At 41.2% G+C, this 12,922-nt stretch overlaps 1 protein-coding gene and 1 pseudogene across 1 annotated transcript in view; one reads left to right on the top strand and one right to left on the bottom strand.

The window, feature by feature from the left end:
• The window catches only part of DIAPH3 (diaphanous related formin 3), a 551,468-nt gene extending 545,160 nt beyond the window's left edge, over nt 1–6,308 (bottom strand). The window contains exon 1 of the mRNA XM_060191426.1: nt 5,986–6,308. Within this exon, the coding sequence (XP_060047409.1) occupies nt 5,986–6,141 (156 nt within the window). The 5' untranslated portion in view covers nt 6,142–6,308. The remainder of the gene's footprint in view (nt 1–5,985) is intronic.
• The window catches only part of LOC103115475 (Y-box-binding protein 1-like), a 43,257-nt pseudogene continuing 36,474 nt past the window's right edge, over nt 6,140–12,922 (top strand).

Genomic DNA, 12,922 nt, shown 5'->3' with positions numbered 1-12,922 from the left:
ACAAAGTCCCAAAACCTAGATATAGACCAGGTTCCAGGAGATAGAGCATATGTTCACACGTATCCATAAACTACGGCAAATATATACCTGAAAGCAGTAGTACACTAGAGTTTGCAGTGAGTACCCCCCAACACTTCATCTCCACTATTCCAACCTTAGGGTCCATGATTCTTCAACAATTTGTTTGGCTTTGTATGCTAACTCTCTTTTCAGCCACCAGATTCCAGATGCCACCAGGATGCTGGCCAGGCTTCCTGGACTGAAGACCCCACCAATGTGTCCCAGAGCCCCACCCTACTAGGGAAAGAGAGAGGCAGACTGGGAGTATGGATCAACCAGTCAATGCCCATGTTCAGCGGGGAAGCAATTACAGAAGCCAGACCTCCCACTTTCTGCAACCCACAATGACCCTGGGTCCATGCTCCCAGAGGGATAGAGAATGGGAAAGCTATTGGGGAGGGGATGGGATATGGAGATTGGGTGGTGGGATTTGTGTGGAGTTGTACCCCCCCATCTTATGATTTTGTTAATGTCTCCTTTCTTAAGTAAATAAATAAATAAATAAATAGATGCAAAACTCACACCAATGTCCATAAGAACTTTTTTTTTTGGCCTCCAGGGTTATTGCCGGGGCTCTGGTGCCTGCACTGCAAATCCACTGCTCCTGGAAGCTATTTTTTTCCCTTTTGTTACCCTTGTTGCTTCTTTATTGTTGTTGTGGTTATTATTATTGTTGTTATTGATGTAGTTGTTGTTGGATAGGACAGAGAGAAATCAAGAGAGGAGAGGAAGAAATTGAGAGAGAGAGAGAAAATAGACACCTGAAGACCTGCTTCATCAACTGTGAAGCTACTCCCCTGCAGGTGGGGAGCCAGGAGCTCAAACCGGGATCCTTGCTCTGGTCCTTGCACTTCGCACCATGTGTGCTTAACCCACGGCACCACCACCCAGCGCCCCCATAAGAACTTTTAAAGGGTATGCCTAATTAAAATGAAGAGCTACTCTATTAACTTGAAATTTCCAGACCTCTGTGACTGGCCCAAATCATAGAAATGGAGACCTGTTGAGAAGTCACATGATCTGCTCTCAGCCTGAATCTGGTGGCAACCAGCACACATACTCGGGTATACCACATATACTACACGTAGGCAAAAAAAAGGAGGGGCAGGCGGTAGCGCAGCGGGTTAAGTGCAGGTGGCGCAAAGGATCCCAGAGTTCAAGCCCCTGGCTCCCCACCTGCAGGGGAGTCACTTCACAAGCGGTGAAGCAGGTCTGCAGGTGTCAATCTTTCTCTCCCCTCTCTGTCTTCCCCTCCTCTCTCCATTTCTCTCTGTCCTATCTAACAATGACGACAACAACGACAATAATAATAGCTACAACAATAAAACAACAAGGGCAACAAAAGGGAATAAATAAACATTTTTAAAAAAAGAAAGGAAGTAGGGAAGGAAAGAAGGAAGAAAGGGAAAGGAAAGGAAAGGAAAGGAAAGGAAAGGAAAGGAAAGGAAAGGAAAGGAAAGGAAAGGAAAGGAAAAAGAAATGTCCCCCATAGCTATTCCCAGCATCTCAGTTACTGTTGTTAAAATTCGTATGGCTCTTGCCGGCCGGACTAGCTTCACGGGCGGGTAACAGAGACGACCAGAGACATACGGCTGGGCAGGGAAGCTGTATTTCTTTATTCAGGAACAAAGATTCATAAACTAAGACAAACTAATCACCAAACAGAACTCTGCTGTCTCTTTGCTGCGGGGCAAGCACTCTCTCTTACTCTGCAACTCTCCAACTGTCGAACTCTCTAACTCAGGCGGGGTTCCTAGGGGCGGGGCCAAGCAGCCGCAAAACTAACTGGACTGATCCAATTCTCTTGGCGGGGGAGAACTAGAACCCAATGTAAAGCATACAACAAGTTACTGCCTGCCTTATCTTTGTATCTGCTGATACAAAGTGGCTAGTTTACTAATAGACTAAAAACAGTTGATTTGTTATACAGTCAAATTATCAATTTATAATAAACTGTCACTATTTACAAATATGTATGGAGACAGGTTCTATACAGAGCTTTATATACAATTAAAAGTACCTTGAGGCCCACACAGAAAACAAAACAAGGATTTATTTACTTTATCAGAGCTCAAAATAAAAGAGATTGTGAATGGGTGCCACAACACTTGTCTTCTTAAACCAAGATAGGACAAGTGCCAGTTCTCCATCCAGTTCTACTACCAGCTTGCAAATTTAAAGAATGCAGTTTTGGGGAGCAGGTGGTGGTGTACTTGGTTAAGTGCACATATTATAGTTCTATGCAAGGACACAGGTTCAAGCCCCTGGTCCCCACCTGCAGGGGCAAAGCATCACGAGTAGTGAAGCAGGGCTGCAAGTGTCTGTCTCTCTCCCTTTCTAGCTCCCCCTTCCTTCTCAATTTCTGTCTCTATCCAATAAAAAATAAAAATATTCTTTTTTTAATTTTAATAAAAGAATGCAGTTTCTCTACTCACCATTCTACATCATTTGGTCCAGTAGAAAACCAGTCAGGCAGAAACAGGCTAGGGGTATGGATCGACCTGACAATGCCCAGTTTCAGCGGAGAAGCAATTACAGAAGCCAGAACTCCTACCTTCTGCACCCCAAAAAAATAACTTTGATCCATGCTCCCAGTGGAGGAGAAGTGATGGGGAAAGAGGATAAGAGGGCTCTGAACTCCAGCTCCATCAGGTCCCAGAAAGGGGACAAAAAAAGAAATATTTGACTGTAGTAATAGGGTTATGTGTGGCTTGGCAGGGTAGAGAAGATTGGACCTGGAAGAAAAAGGGGGCAAACATGTACAAATATAGACAGATTGTTGTAGAGATGATAGTTAAACCCTATCTGTGGTGGTTTGCAACAGAGGGACTTGGGATTCAGAACTCTGGCGGTAGGAACGGTGTGGACATGTAATTTTGAAAATTAGTATCAAATCGCTAATAAAAAAATTTAAAAAGAAAACCAGTCAGTTGAGTGGCCTAATAAGTAAGAGATCTGAAGAAATTAAGGCTAATATTACTTGATCACATGTCAAGAAAATGCCAAGACCCAGCCTTGGGCACATCCTTTAGAAAGCCACCACTTTCTGAGCCATTGCTGAGATCTGATAACGAAAATTTCATAATGTTTCCAAATATCTGCCCATAAAATAAGAAGCAGAATTATGAAGAGAAGTAGACAAAATAGCTTTTAAAGGCAGTCTTGCTTTTAAAATACTCAGTCTCCTGTGACAGGAACAGAGTTAGAGCTAATCCTGGAACTCCAGGATTGAATTAGAATTTAAGAGTTGTAATTTGGGCGGGTGGGTAGATAGCATAATGGTTAGGCAAACAGACTCTCATATCTGAGGCTCCAAAGGCCCAGTCTCAATACCCAACACCATCATAAACCAGAACTGAGCAGTGCTCTGGTAAAAAAAAAAAAAGAAAAAGAAAAAGAAAAAGAAAAAGAAAAAGAAAAAGAAAAGAAAAGAAAAGAAAAGTTGTAATTTAATCAAAAGGTGGCTTCAAATTAGCAGCATCCCATAATTCCTGACAGAAATAGGCTCAGATTATCTCCAAAGAAAAACATCCCTAGTTAGAGTTAGCTCTCCTGGAAGAGAGATTAAAATAAAGCAATGATCTTAAAAAAGATTAACAAGGGGGTAGGGCGGTAGCACAGCGGGTTAAGCGCACATGGTGCAAAGCACAAGGACCATCTTAAGGATCCCGGTTTCAGTCCCAGGCTCCCCACCTGCAGGGGAGTCACTTCACAAGAAGTGAAGCAGGGTCTGCAGGTGTCTGTCTTTTTCTCCCCCTCTCTGTCTTCCCCTCTTCCCTCCATTTCTCTCTGTCCTATGCAACAATGAGCGACATCAACAATAACAATAATAACCACAACAAGTGCAACAAAAGGGGGCAAAATGGCCTCCAGGAGCAGGGATTCATGGTGCAGGCACTGAGCCCCAGCAATAACCCTGGAGGCAAAAAAAAAAAAAGATTAACAAGCAGGTCAGGAGAGACAGGATAGTGGTTATGCAAAAAGATTTCATGCCTGAGGCTCCAAAATTCCAGGTTCAATCCCCTTCACCACCATAAACCAGAGTTTAGTTTAGTCTGATAAAAAGGAAAAAGAAAAAGGAGAATTTAACAAGCAGCAGAGGAAAAAGCAAGACACCTGAGTATGAATCAGTATATTGACAATCCAAAGATGACAAATCAGAACGGTCAAATAAAGACTAAAGACATCTAAGACATAAAAGAATAAGAGACTGTAGGAATTGGCTGGGCATATTTTTTTAAGAAAATGAAATGTACAGAAATGAAAAATAATTACTAAACTTAAATATTCAGGACAAGATAAACAGGTTAGACATAGCTGGCGACAGAATTAGTGGACTGGAAAACACTGCTAGAGAAATTACCATTACAAGGAACCATCTAAATTAGTTTCTGAGGTTACAAAAGCTCCATTAACTGTGACATTAAGTTTCAAATTAGACACCTATCTAAAAAAACGAGCATGGGACTTCTGATGAGGTTATTGGCTGGAGTTTAAAGGTAATGACTTTCGAGTCTTTTTAACTTCACAATATCTCCGGTCACATGACTAAGAAATGAAAACAAGCACAGAAACTTAGTATGTCCTTCAGGGAAACTAAAGCTAAATATTGATGTAGGTTCTATTTTCAAGATCTCCTTGCTGAAAATGAATCATAGGAAAAATCACACTCACTGTATTTTTGGAGCATGCGACCAAAGGCAAAATGAAATGAAATTAGAAAACCAGCAAAAAAAAAAAAGTTCTCCATTTAACTTGTTTATCTTGAGTAGAATCTTTCATGGTCAATTTAACCTAATTCTGTTGATTCTTCAGCTTTGTCAAGTATCAATTACATATTTGACCTTCTAGCAAAAAAATTTCATTCCTATGATCATCTCTGTCCTTAACTTGGCATGTATAATCAGTGTTGTTCCTCATTTTCAGCTCTGCTCAGTTTTATTCAACTATCTTTTTTAATTTAACAACTCACTCCTACTTTACAAACCCGTGTTCATTTAATTTGTGCGTCCCAACATAAAAATTTGACAGCTGTACTATAAAATTGCATCCTATGCCTAAAAATGTTCTTCATACTCCTAGGTAAAATGGGAGAAACCAATATTAACTTTTCAATTCTGTGGGACTCCAACTCTATCAACTCTCCAGGTGATATTTACACACATACAAAAAAAAAATAAATTATCACTCCATTCATACGCCTTTCATGTCAGCGTTCAGAAACTTGGGACAACAGTGAGCTGTGTATTTGTCAATTATACAGAAGCATATAGATCCTGTTCTCGTAAAAGTATATCATACACCAATTAATATTAACAAAAGGAGTTGCAAGGTGTTAATCGGGTCACTTGCTGGAATGTTAGAATGAGTAATAGAGGAAACCAGAAGAGCGAGCTTCAGATACTTGAATTTCATTCCAATCTAAACAAAACATTCTTTAGTTGTGACCACACGTCCCGCCAATTTTTTAAAAGTGCAGTTTGACTTGGAAAACGTTGGCTATTTTAAAAAACGTTCTTTCTCGACTGAAATAAAAAGAAACACTAGCACCTAAAAATTCATTTCGACTGACATATCTCATACCCTAAAAGTCTAGGGGAGGTCCACTTAGGTGACATCAATACATATACACTGCCTTTCATGTCAGCGTTCAGAAACTTGGGACAACACAGTGAGCTGTGTATTTGTCAACTATACAGAATCATATAGATCCTGTTCTCGTAAAAGTATGAAAAGACAGGCAACTTGGGAAATCTGAAAATAATAATAATAAAATTACCTTCCTCCCAACCCCACCCCCAGACTCTGTGGGCCCATATTCTGCTGTCAGTCAAGTTATAGGTTAAGGAAATAGAAGGATAAGAAGATCTGACCCCCTAGACCATGGGCCTCGGCTACCCCACCTAATTTCCAGAAGAAACTTACAAATTTGGGACGTTTCTCTCCAGGCTCCTCCAGGCCAACGGGTGCCGGGGAGTGTGGGTGGCCCTTCCTGCGCGGCAGCCTGACTGCGCGGAGCGAGGGGGCCCCGGCGGCGGCGCTCGGGTTGGGGTGGTGCAGCCGCGGTCGGTGCCGGTCCATGCTTCCCCGCAGCTCCCGAGAGCCGAAGGAAGACAAGATCCACTGCGGGGAACTCGGTGGAGAAACAATACTTGCAGTCTCAGCACGACCGGCTCAGCCCAACCGCTGCAGCCAGGGACCCAGCCAAAATATCCGAAAACTCCCGCCACCGGGCCACAGCCCGGAACCGCCAATCCTGCGCTGTCTGGGCAGTGACACTCCCTAGAGCCGCCTTTTCCGGGCACAGCCAGCTGTGATTGGCTGTCCTGTCCATTCCTAAGGCCTCCTAGGGTTGTCCTCGCCGTACACCTTAAAGGCTCAGCTCAGTATGGGATCAGGAATGGCAAGAAGTTGTCTGTTTTTGAGGGGATTTGCAGAAAAGGTTCCTGCTAACCTGGGGAGCTAGCAGGTGCACCGACAAATGGTCATAGCTTCAATGTGCAAGTCATCTGCCAACACTCTGCATATATCAGGGTGCCCAGTTTTCTGTTGACAAGAACCACTGTCCTCCAAAAGCATGCTTTCCCCACATTTTTCTGGGTGTCTTTTCTCCAGCTACCCAAAACTCAGAAAGCAATAGGCCTCAGTTTTAAGCAGCTCCGAGTCTAAGGTGGCTTGCAAAAAACAATACAAATGAAATAAGTCAGTCTTTTACCAGTTTTTTTGTTGTTTGTTTTAAGATCACTTGAAAATAAGGTGAGATGCTAAATCTGTTAGATGTTCTTGAAGAATGCATAGCATTGTCGGAGGGGGGGGAGGGGGGAGTGGCAGGCCGTTCAGATTTAAAAAAAAAAAAATGTGAAGGGGAGTGTCAAGTAAACCAAAGAGAGTTCAGGAGGACAGAACTAAAAAGTCACAGGAGAATGCAGTGAAGGACCTTAAATGAAACCATGCAAAAGAACAGCGGACTCACTGCTCTGTACCACAAAGTGTCAAACACTGTTGACATCTAGCTTTTGCTTGAAAAGAGCATGCTTGAAGATAAGAGCTATACTCAAATCAACTTCTGTCTCTCTCTATTTTCAGGAAGCATGTAAGATAAAAGTCGGGTAGGGGATGTAAAAACAGGAAGGCAGCTTCTGGGGCAGTCAGTGAGGGGGGCCAAAGAACCAAAGACCATCTGATCTTGCCACCTCTTGGATCTTAGCTCCATGGATCATAGTGGACCTTTTGTGAATTTGTTCCTTGAGCAAAATTTATAACAGGTCCTAATTTTTTTATTATTATATAAGGGCAAGGCAGTAGGAACACAGTGAATCCCAGATCATTTTTTATTTTCCAGACTCAGTTTCATGACATTAACTACTGGCAGAGTACTGACAGTTACCATTTTATTCAACCCAGTTTAATGTTCTCACCTCCACAGGACTATATCAAACCACCCTGTCCTTTGGGGGTGGGGGTGAGGGGTAGGCACAATTTCATTTATACCCAAGGTCAAACTATAAAGATAATGCAGTTTCTCACACATGAGTATGTTTTTTTCCTCCCCTTTAAAAGTCATCTTTTCCTGGGCAGGCAAAAATAGTTCACTTGGTTAGTATGCTAATTTGCCATGTGTGCAACTAGGGTTCAGTCCTGGCCCCCATGGCATTGAAAGAAACTTCAGTGCTATGGTGTCTTTGTCACTTTCTCTCCCTCTAAAAAAAAAGTAAAGACAATGAAGAAAGTCATCTTTTCCTTTGAGCTGTCTTTCCCCTTCTGTCTTCTAACAAAGTGAAGGTGGCAATTGTGCAGTGCTGATTCAGGATATGGAACAACTTGGGAACTCTGGAAAGATTAGCACAGAGATTCAGAATGTACGTCATAATTGCAAAAAAAAAAAAAAAAGGCCTCATTCTATAGCATTTTTTTTCATGGTTATTTTTGTTCAAGTCTCTTTCCTCACAAAACATATCATTTTTAGGGTGAGTAGCAAGCTCAACTACAAGTAATTCCTTAAAGTCTTGATGACCTTTAGAAGAGTATGCAAATTTTATTCCTGTCACTTATTAGCTAGATGATGTTAGAGACAGTGTAATCTCTTTTTCTTTCCTTTTCTTTTTTCCCCTCCCTGCAAATTAAAAAAAAAAAATGATACAAAATGACATGGCATATGCAGTGTTTTTAGAAATATCTGTGAAAGCCTTTCCACCAAATATCCCCAGGAAGAATGCCTATTGCTGAACAAGTGAAACTGTTATTCATAAGGAATGAGAAAATGAGCTATAGAAACCATGGCATATCTGTGAAAGACTGTGTGGTGTTTCAGCAAGATCATGGAGGACTTGAACTTTGGTTAGGTATTTAGGGGAAGATTCCTCAGAAGAGTAACACTGGAATTATGGGCCAGTCAAATTGGGAGCAGTTCAACAGTTGACTATCTTAAATGTTATCCAAAAGAATGGTAAGCTAAAGAGTGTGGATAAAGTGGGCCAGGTGATGACACCCTGTTGAGTGCACACATTACCATGTGCAAAGACCAGGGTTCAAGCCCTTCTTGTTTCCCAGCAGCAGGGCAGAAACTTCCTGAGTGTGAAGCAGGTCTGCAGGTGTCTTTCTTCCTCTCTATTTTCCATCCTCTAAATCTCTCTCTCTTTCCTATCTAAATTAAAAAAAAAAAAAAAAAAAAAAAGGAAAGAAAAAAGGGAAAATGGTGGCCAGGAGTGGTAAAGTCTTCATGTAGGCACCAAGCCTCAGCAATAACCCTGGTGGGGAAAAAAACAAATTAAAAATACAAATACATTGGGGCCAGTGGTGGCGCACCTGGTTGAGCACACATGTTACAATGCACAAGGACCCAGGTTCCAACCCCCAGCCCCCACCTGCAGGGGGAAAGCTTTACAAGTGGTGAAGCAGGGCTGCAGGTGTCTCTCTGTCACTCCTCCTCACTATTTTCCCCTTCCCTCTCAATTTCTGGCTGTCTCTATCCAATAAATAAATAAATATAATAAAACTTTTAAAAAAAATACACACACACAAATACACAAGCATATGTTTTTTGTTGTTTTTTTTTAACTGACAATAAAGTTCTAACTGACTATGCAATCATGGTAGTGGTACAGTGGATAGGAATAGAGAACATGAGGCCCCAAATTCGACCCCAGAACTCCATGTACCAGAGTCAGACTCTAGATTTGTCTCTCATAACTAAATAATTCTTTTAAAAAAACATTTTTTAAAGATTTTATTTATTTATTCATGAGAAATGACAGGAGAGAGAGAAAGAACCAGACATCACTCTGGTACATGTGCTGCCAGGGATTGAACTTGGGACCTCATGCTTGAGAGCCCAAAGCCTTATCCACTGCGCCACCTCCCAGACAACATTTTTTTTTCTATATTTATTTATTATCCCTTTTGTTGCCCTTGTTGTTTTTATTGCTACTGTAGTTATTGTTGTTGTTACTGATGGCATTGTTGTTGGATAGGACAGAGAGAAATGGAGAGAGATGGGGAGGATAGAGAAAGGGAGGAAAAAAAAAACACCTGCAGACCTGCTTCACTGCCTGTGGAGTGACTCCCCTAAAGGTGGGGAGCCAGGGGCTGAACTGGAATCCTTACACCATTCACGCCATGTGCGCTTAACCCATTGCGCTACCACCTGACTCAAGTAAATAAATCTTGAAGAAAAAAAAAAGTTTAAGTGGCCCAGAAGGTAATGCAGTGGTTAAAATATTGGACTCTGAAGTGTGAAATCCTTAGTTCCACTCCTGACATTGCATGTGCTAATGATGTTCTGGTTCTCTCAACCTCTCATTTTTGAATTAATAAGTGAATATTTTTTTAAAAAGCTTGAACAAATCAAGTAGGATTAGTCACTCACAGCATTCAAGTGTAAAGTGTTTTATGGGTTTGCACACTGACCTTGTTGTCTGTGTTTTAAAAAGAAAAATTATAAATGGTCTTGTTTTTGTCTTACTACATCACATTTTCAGAGTGACCTTATTTGATATTGATGTTTTGTGAGGTTGTTTATGTCCGCCAGGAGAACAAAGTGACTTAGCGATGTCATGCTAGCTTCTCAAAACATTGAGATTTAATTCTGTCAAACTAGTTCTCTGATGTCAAGATCCTGTTTTGTGTTTTGTGATATCCTTAGCATGTAGAAGGTACTAAATATCTTCAACAGCAAAGAAAGAAAAAACAAAAATAAGCCAATAGGACTACATAAAACTGGAAAGCTTATGCAGAGCAAGAGAAACCATTGCCAAAGCAGTAGGCCAGCACACTGAACAGGAGAAAAACCTTATACACAATAGATCATACAAAGGAATAGTCACCAATATATATAGAACTAAAAAAATAAAATCAGCAACAAAGAAACATATATATTACTATTAAAATGAAGCGAGTACATGAGCAGACTCTTCACCAAAGAAGATATCCATATGGCCAACAGATACATGTAGAAATGCTCAAAGCCAGTGACAATCAGAGAAATGCAAATAAAAACCATGAGATACTACTTGCTCCTGGAGGCAAAAAAAATTCACTGCTCCTGGAGGCCATTTTTTCCCTTTTGTTGCCCTTGTTGTTTATTGTTGTTGTTATTATTGTTGTTATTGCTGCCATTGATGTTGGATAGGACAGAGGGAAATCAAGAGAGGAGGGGAAGGCAGAGACGGAGAGAGAAAGATAGACACCTGCAGACCTTCTTCACCACCTGTGAAGTGACCCTCCTGCAGGTGGGGAGCCGGGGGCTCAAATCAGGGTCCTTACTCTTACCCTGCTGCACTACTGCCCTGCCCCCCAGACTTTTTTTTTTTCTATCAGAGGTGAAAAACAGAGAGAAGTGTTGTTAAAATTCGGGGGCTCCTGCCGGCCGGGCTAGCTTCACGGGCGGGTAACAGAGACAACCAGAGACATAAGGCTGGGCAGGGAAGCTGTATTTCTTTATTCAGGAACAACGATTCATAAACTAAACCAAACTAATCACCAAACAGAACTCTGCTGCCTCTTTCCCATGGCTGCGGTGCCAGCACTCTCTCTTACTCTCCAACTCTCTTACTCTGGAACTCTGCAACTCTCTCTTACTCTGCAACTCAGGAACTCTCTCTTACTCTGCAACTCTGCAACCTTGGAACTCTGGCGGGGTTCCTTGGGGCGGGGCTAAGCAGGCCCCCGAAATTAACAGGACTGATCCAATTCTCTTGGCGGGGGAGAACTACCCAATATAAAGCATACAACAGAGAAGGAGAAGGGGGTCCAGGCAGTGGCACATCTGGTTAAACGCACACACTACCATGTATAAGGACCCAGGTTCAAGCCTCAACTCCCCACCTGCAGAGGGGAAGCTTCATGAGTGGTGAAGCAGGTCTGCAAGTGTCTCTCTGTTTCTCTCCCTCTCTACTTACCCTAACCCCTCCACCACGGCTTGTGAAGCACTCCTTTTATGTGGTACCCCCATTTGGTAGCCAGGGACTTGAACCTAGGTCCTCATACATGGTAAAATGTACATTCTACCAAGGGAGCTATCTTTCTGATTCCCCTGTGTTTATTATTTATACCTCACAAATAGCATGCAGTGTCCCTCATCCTGACACCCCAGCAAGATGATACATTCCCACTTTGTGAACAGTTTTGGAAATACGACCTGATGCTGGGATCACTGCACTGGGTTGAGACATAGTTGAAAGAGACAAAGGTCCATCTCCAAAAGCACAGAGCCAGGATTATGCTGATTTTTCTTGTAAATTCTGTGCAGTCTCAATATCCAATTATTAATCTAATCTTTCTGAGGGTTTACTCTTAATTACTATAAAGTTGAAGGAAAATATTTTTCCTATACACTAATTTTAATGTCAAGTTTATGAAACATTATTTTATCTTCATCAGGTAGGATTTATGAAGCCCCATCACCAAATTTTAACCAAGATTTAAGGATATTATAATTCCTCCAAACATAGATGTTGTGAGTACAAAATTGGCACAGTCAATTTAGGTTTCAACTTGGAAATAGCTAGGAAAGGTGAAAACTGATAAATTTATAATCCAGAAATTCTGTGTCTAGGTGTGTCCCAGGAGAATACCAGGGACATACATGCAAAATATTTCTTGAAAATACTGTAAGCTCAAAAAAAAAAATATATATATAAAGGACACATTATTTAAACATATTGCATCTATGCATGACTGATTTTGTTTTTGAGCTACTGCCTTTTTTTTTTCTTTCTGTAAAGAAAATGCTACTGGAGGTTGAGACATAGTTCAACATCAGAGCACAAGGACTGCATGCCTAAAGTCCAGAGACTTTAGATCCAGTCTCTTACTCCAGAACTCAATGGTACTCAACTTGCTTGCTCTTTCTCACATGATTTTTTTTTTCCAGAAAAGGAAACAGTATTGGAGTGCAACTGTGTCCATTCTTTTACCTATTGCTGTGACTGCTTTTGCTCTACAAATGTAGAGTAAAATAATCAAGACAGACTGTATGGCCTTCAAAGCTATCTGATCTTTTGTAAAAAAGTGGTTTCTGATCCCAGGCTAAATGGCCCTTCTTAGGCTTTGGTGTATTGCAATTGCTTTTGTTCAGTTATTTCTTTGCTTTAAATGAAAATAGTATTCTAGTAAGACACAAATGTTAATTTGAGGCAAGTATTCAAGACAGTACTAAATTCTCTCCTTTGCCATTATCACATACTCACATACACTTTAACACTTTGGGGGGGAAAGATCTGTTTATCAAGGTCAAGTAGATCTGCCACCATAATGAATCACTATTGAAAACAGCAGTGATTCAAGGCAGTTCTGAACATCAAAGTTATTATATGGATATGTGACTCTTAAAATACATTGGAGCAATTTGTGCTCTGATAAGTTT

This window comes from Erinaceus europaeus, chromosome 5 (genome assembly GCF_950295315.1).
Source record: "Erinaceus europaeus chromosome 5, mEriEur2.1, whole genome shotgun sequence".
Lineage (NCBI taxonomy): Eukaryota > Metazoa > Chordata > Mammalia > Eulipotyphla > Erinaceidae > Erinaceus > Erinaceus europaeus.
Note: the sequence above shows the minus strand (reverse complement) of the source record. Positions and strands in the feature narration are given on the sequence as shown.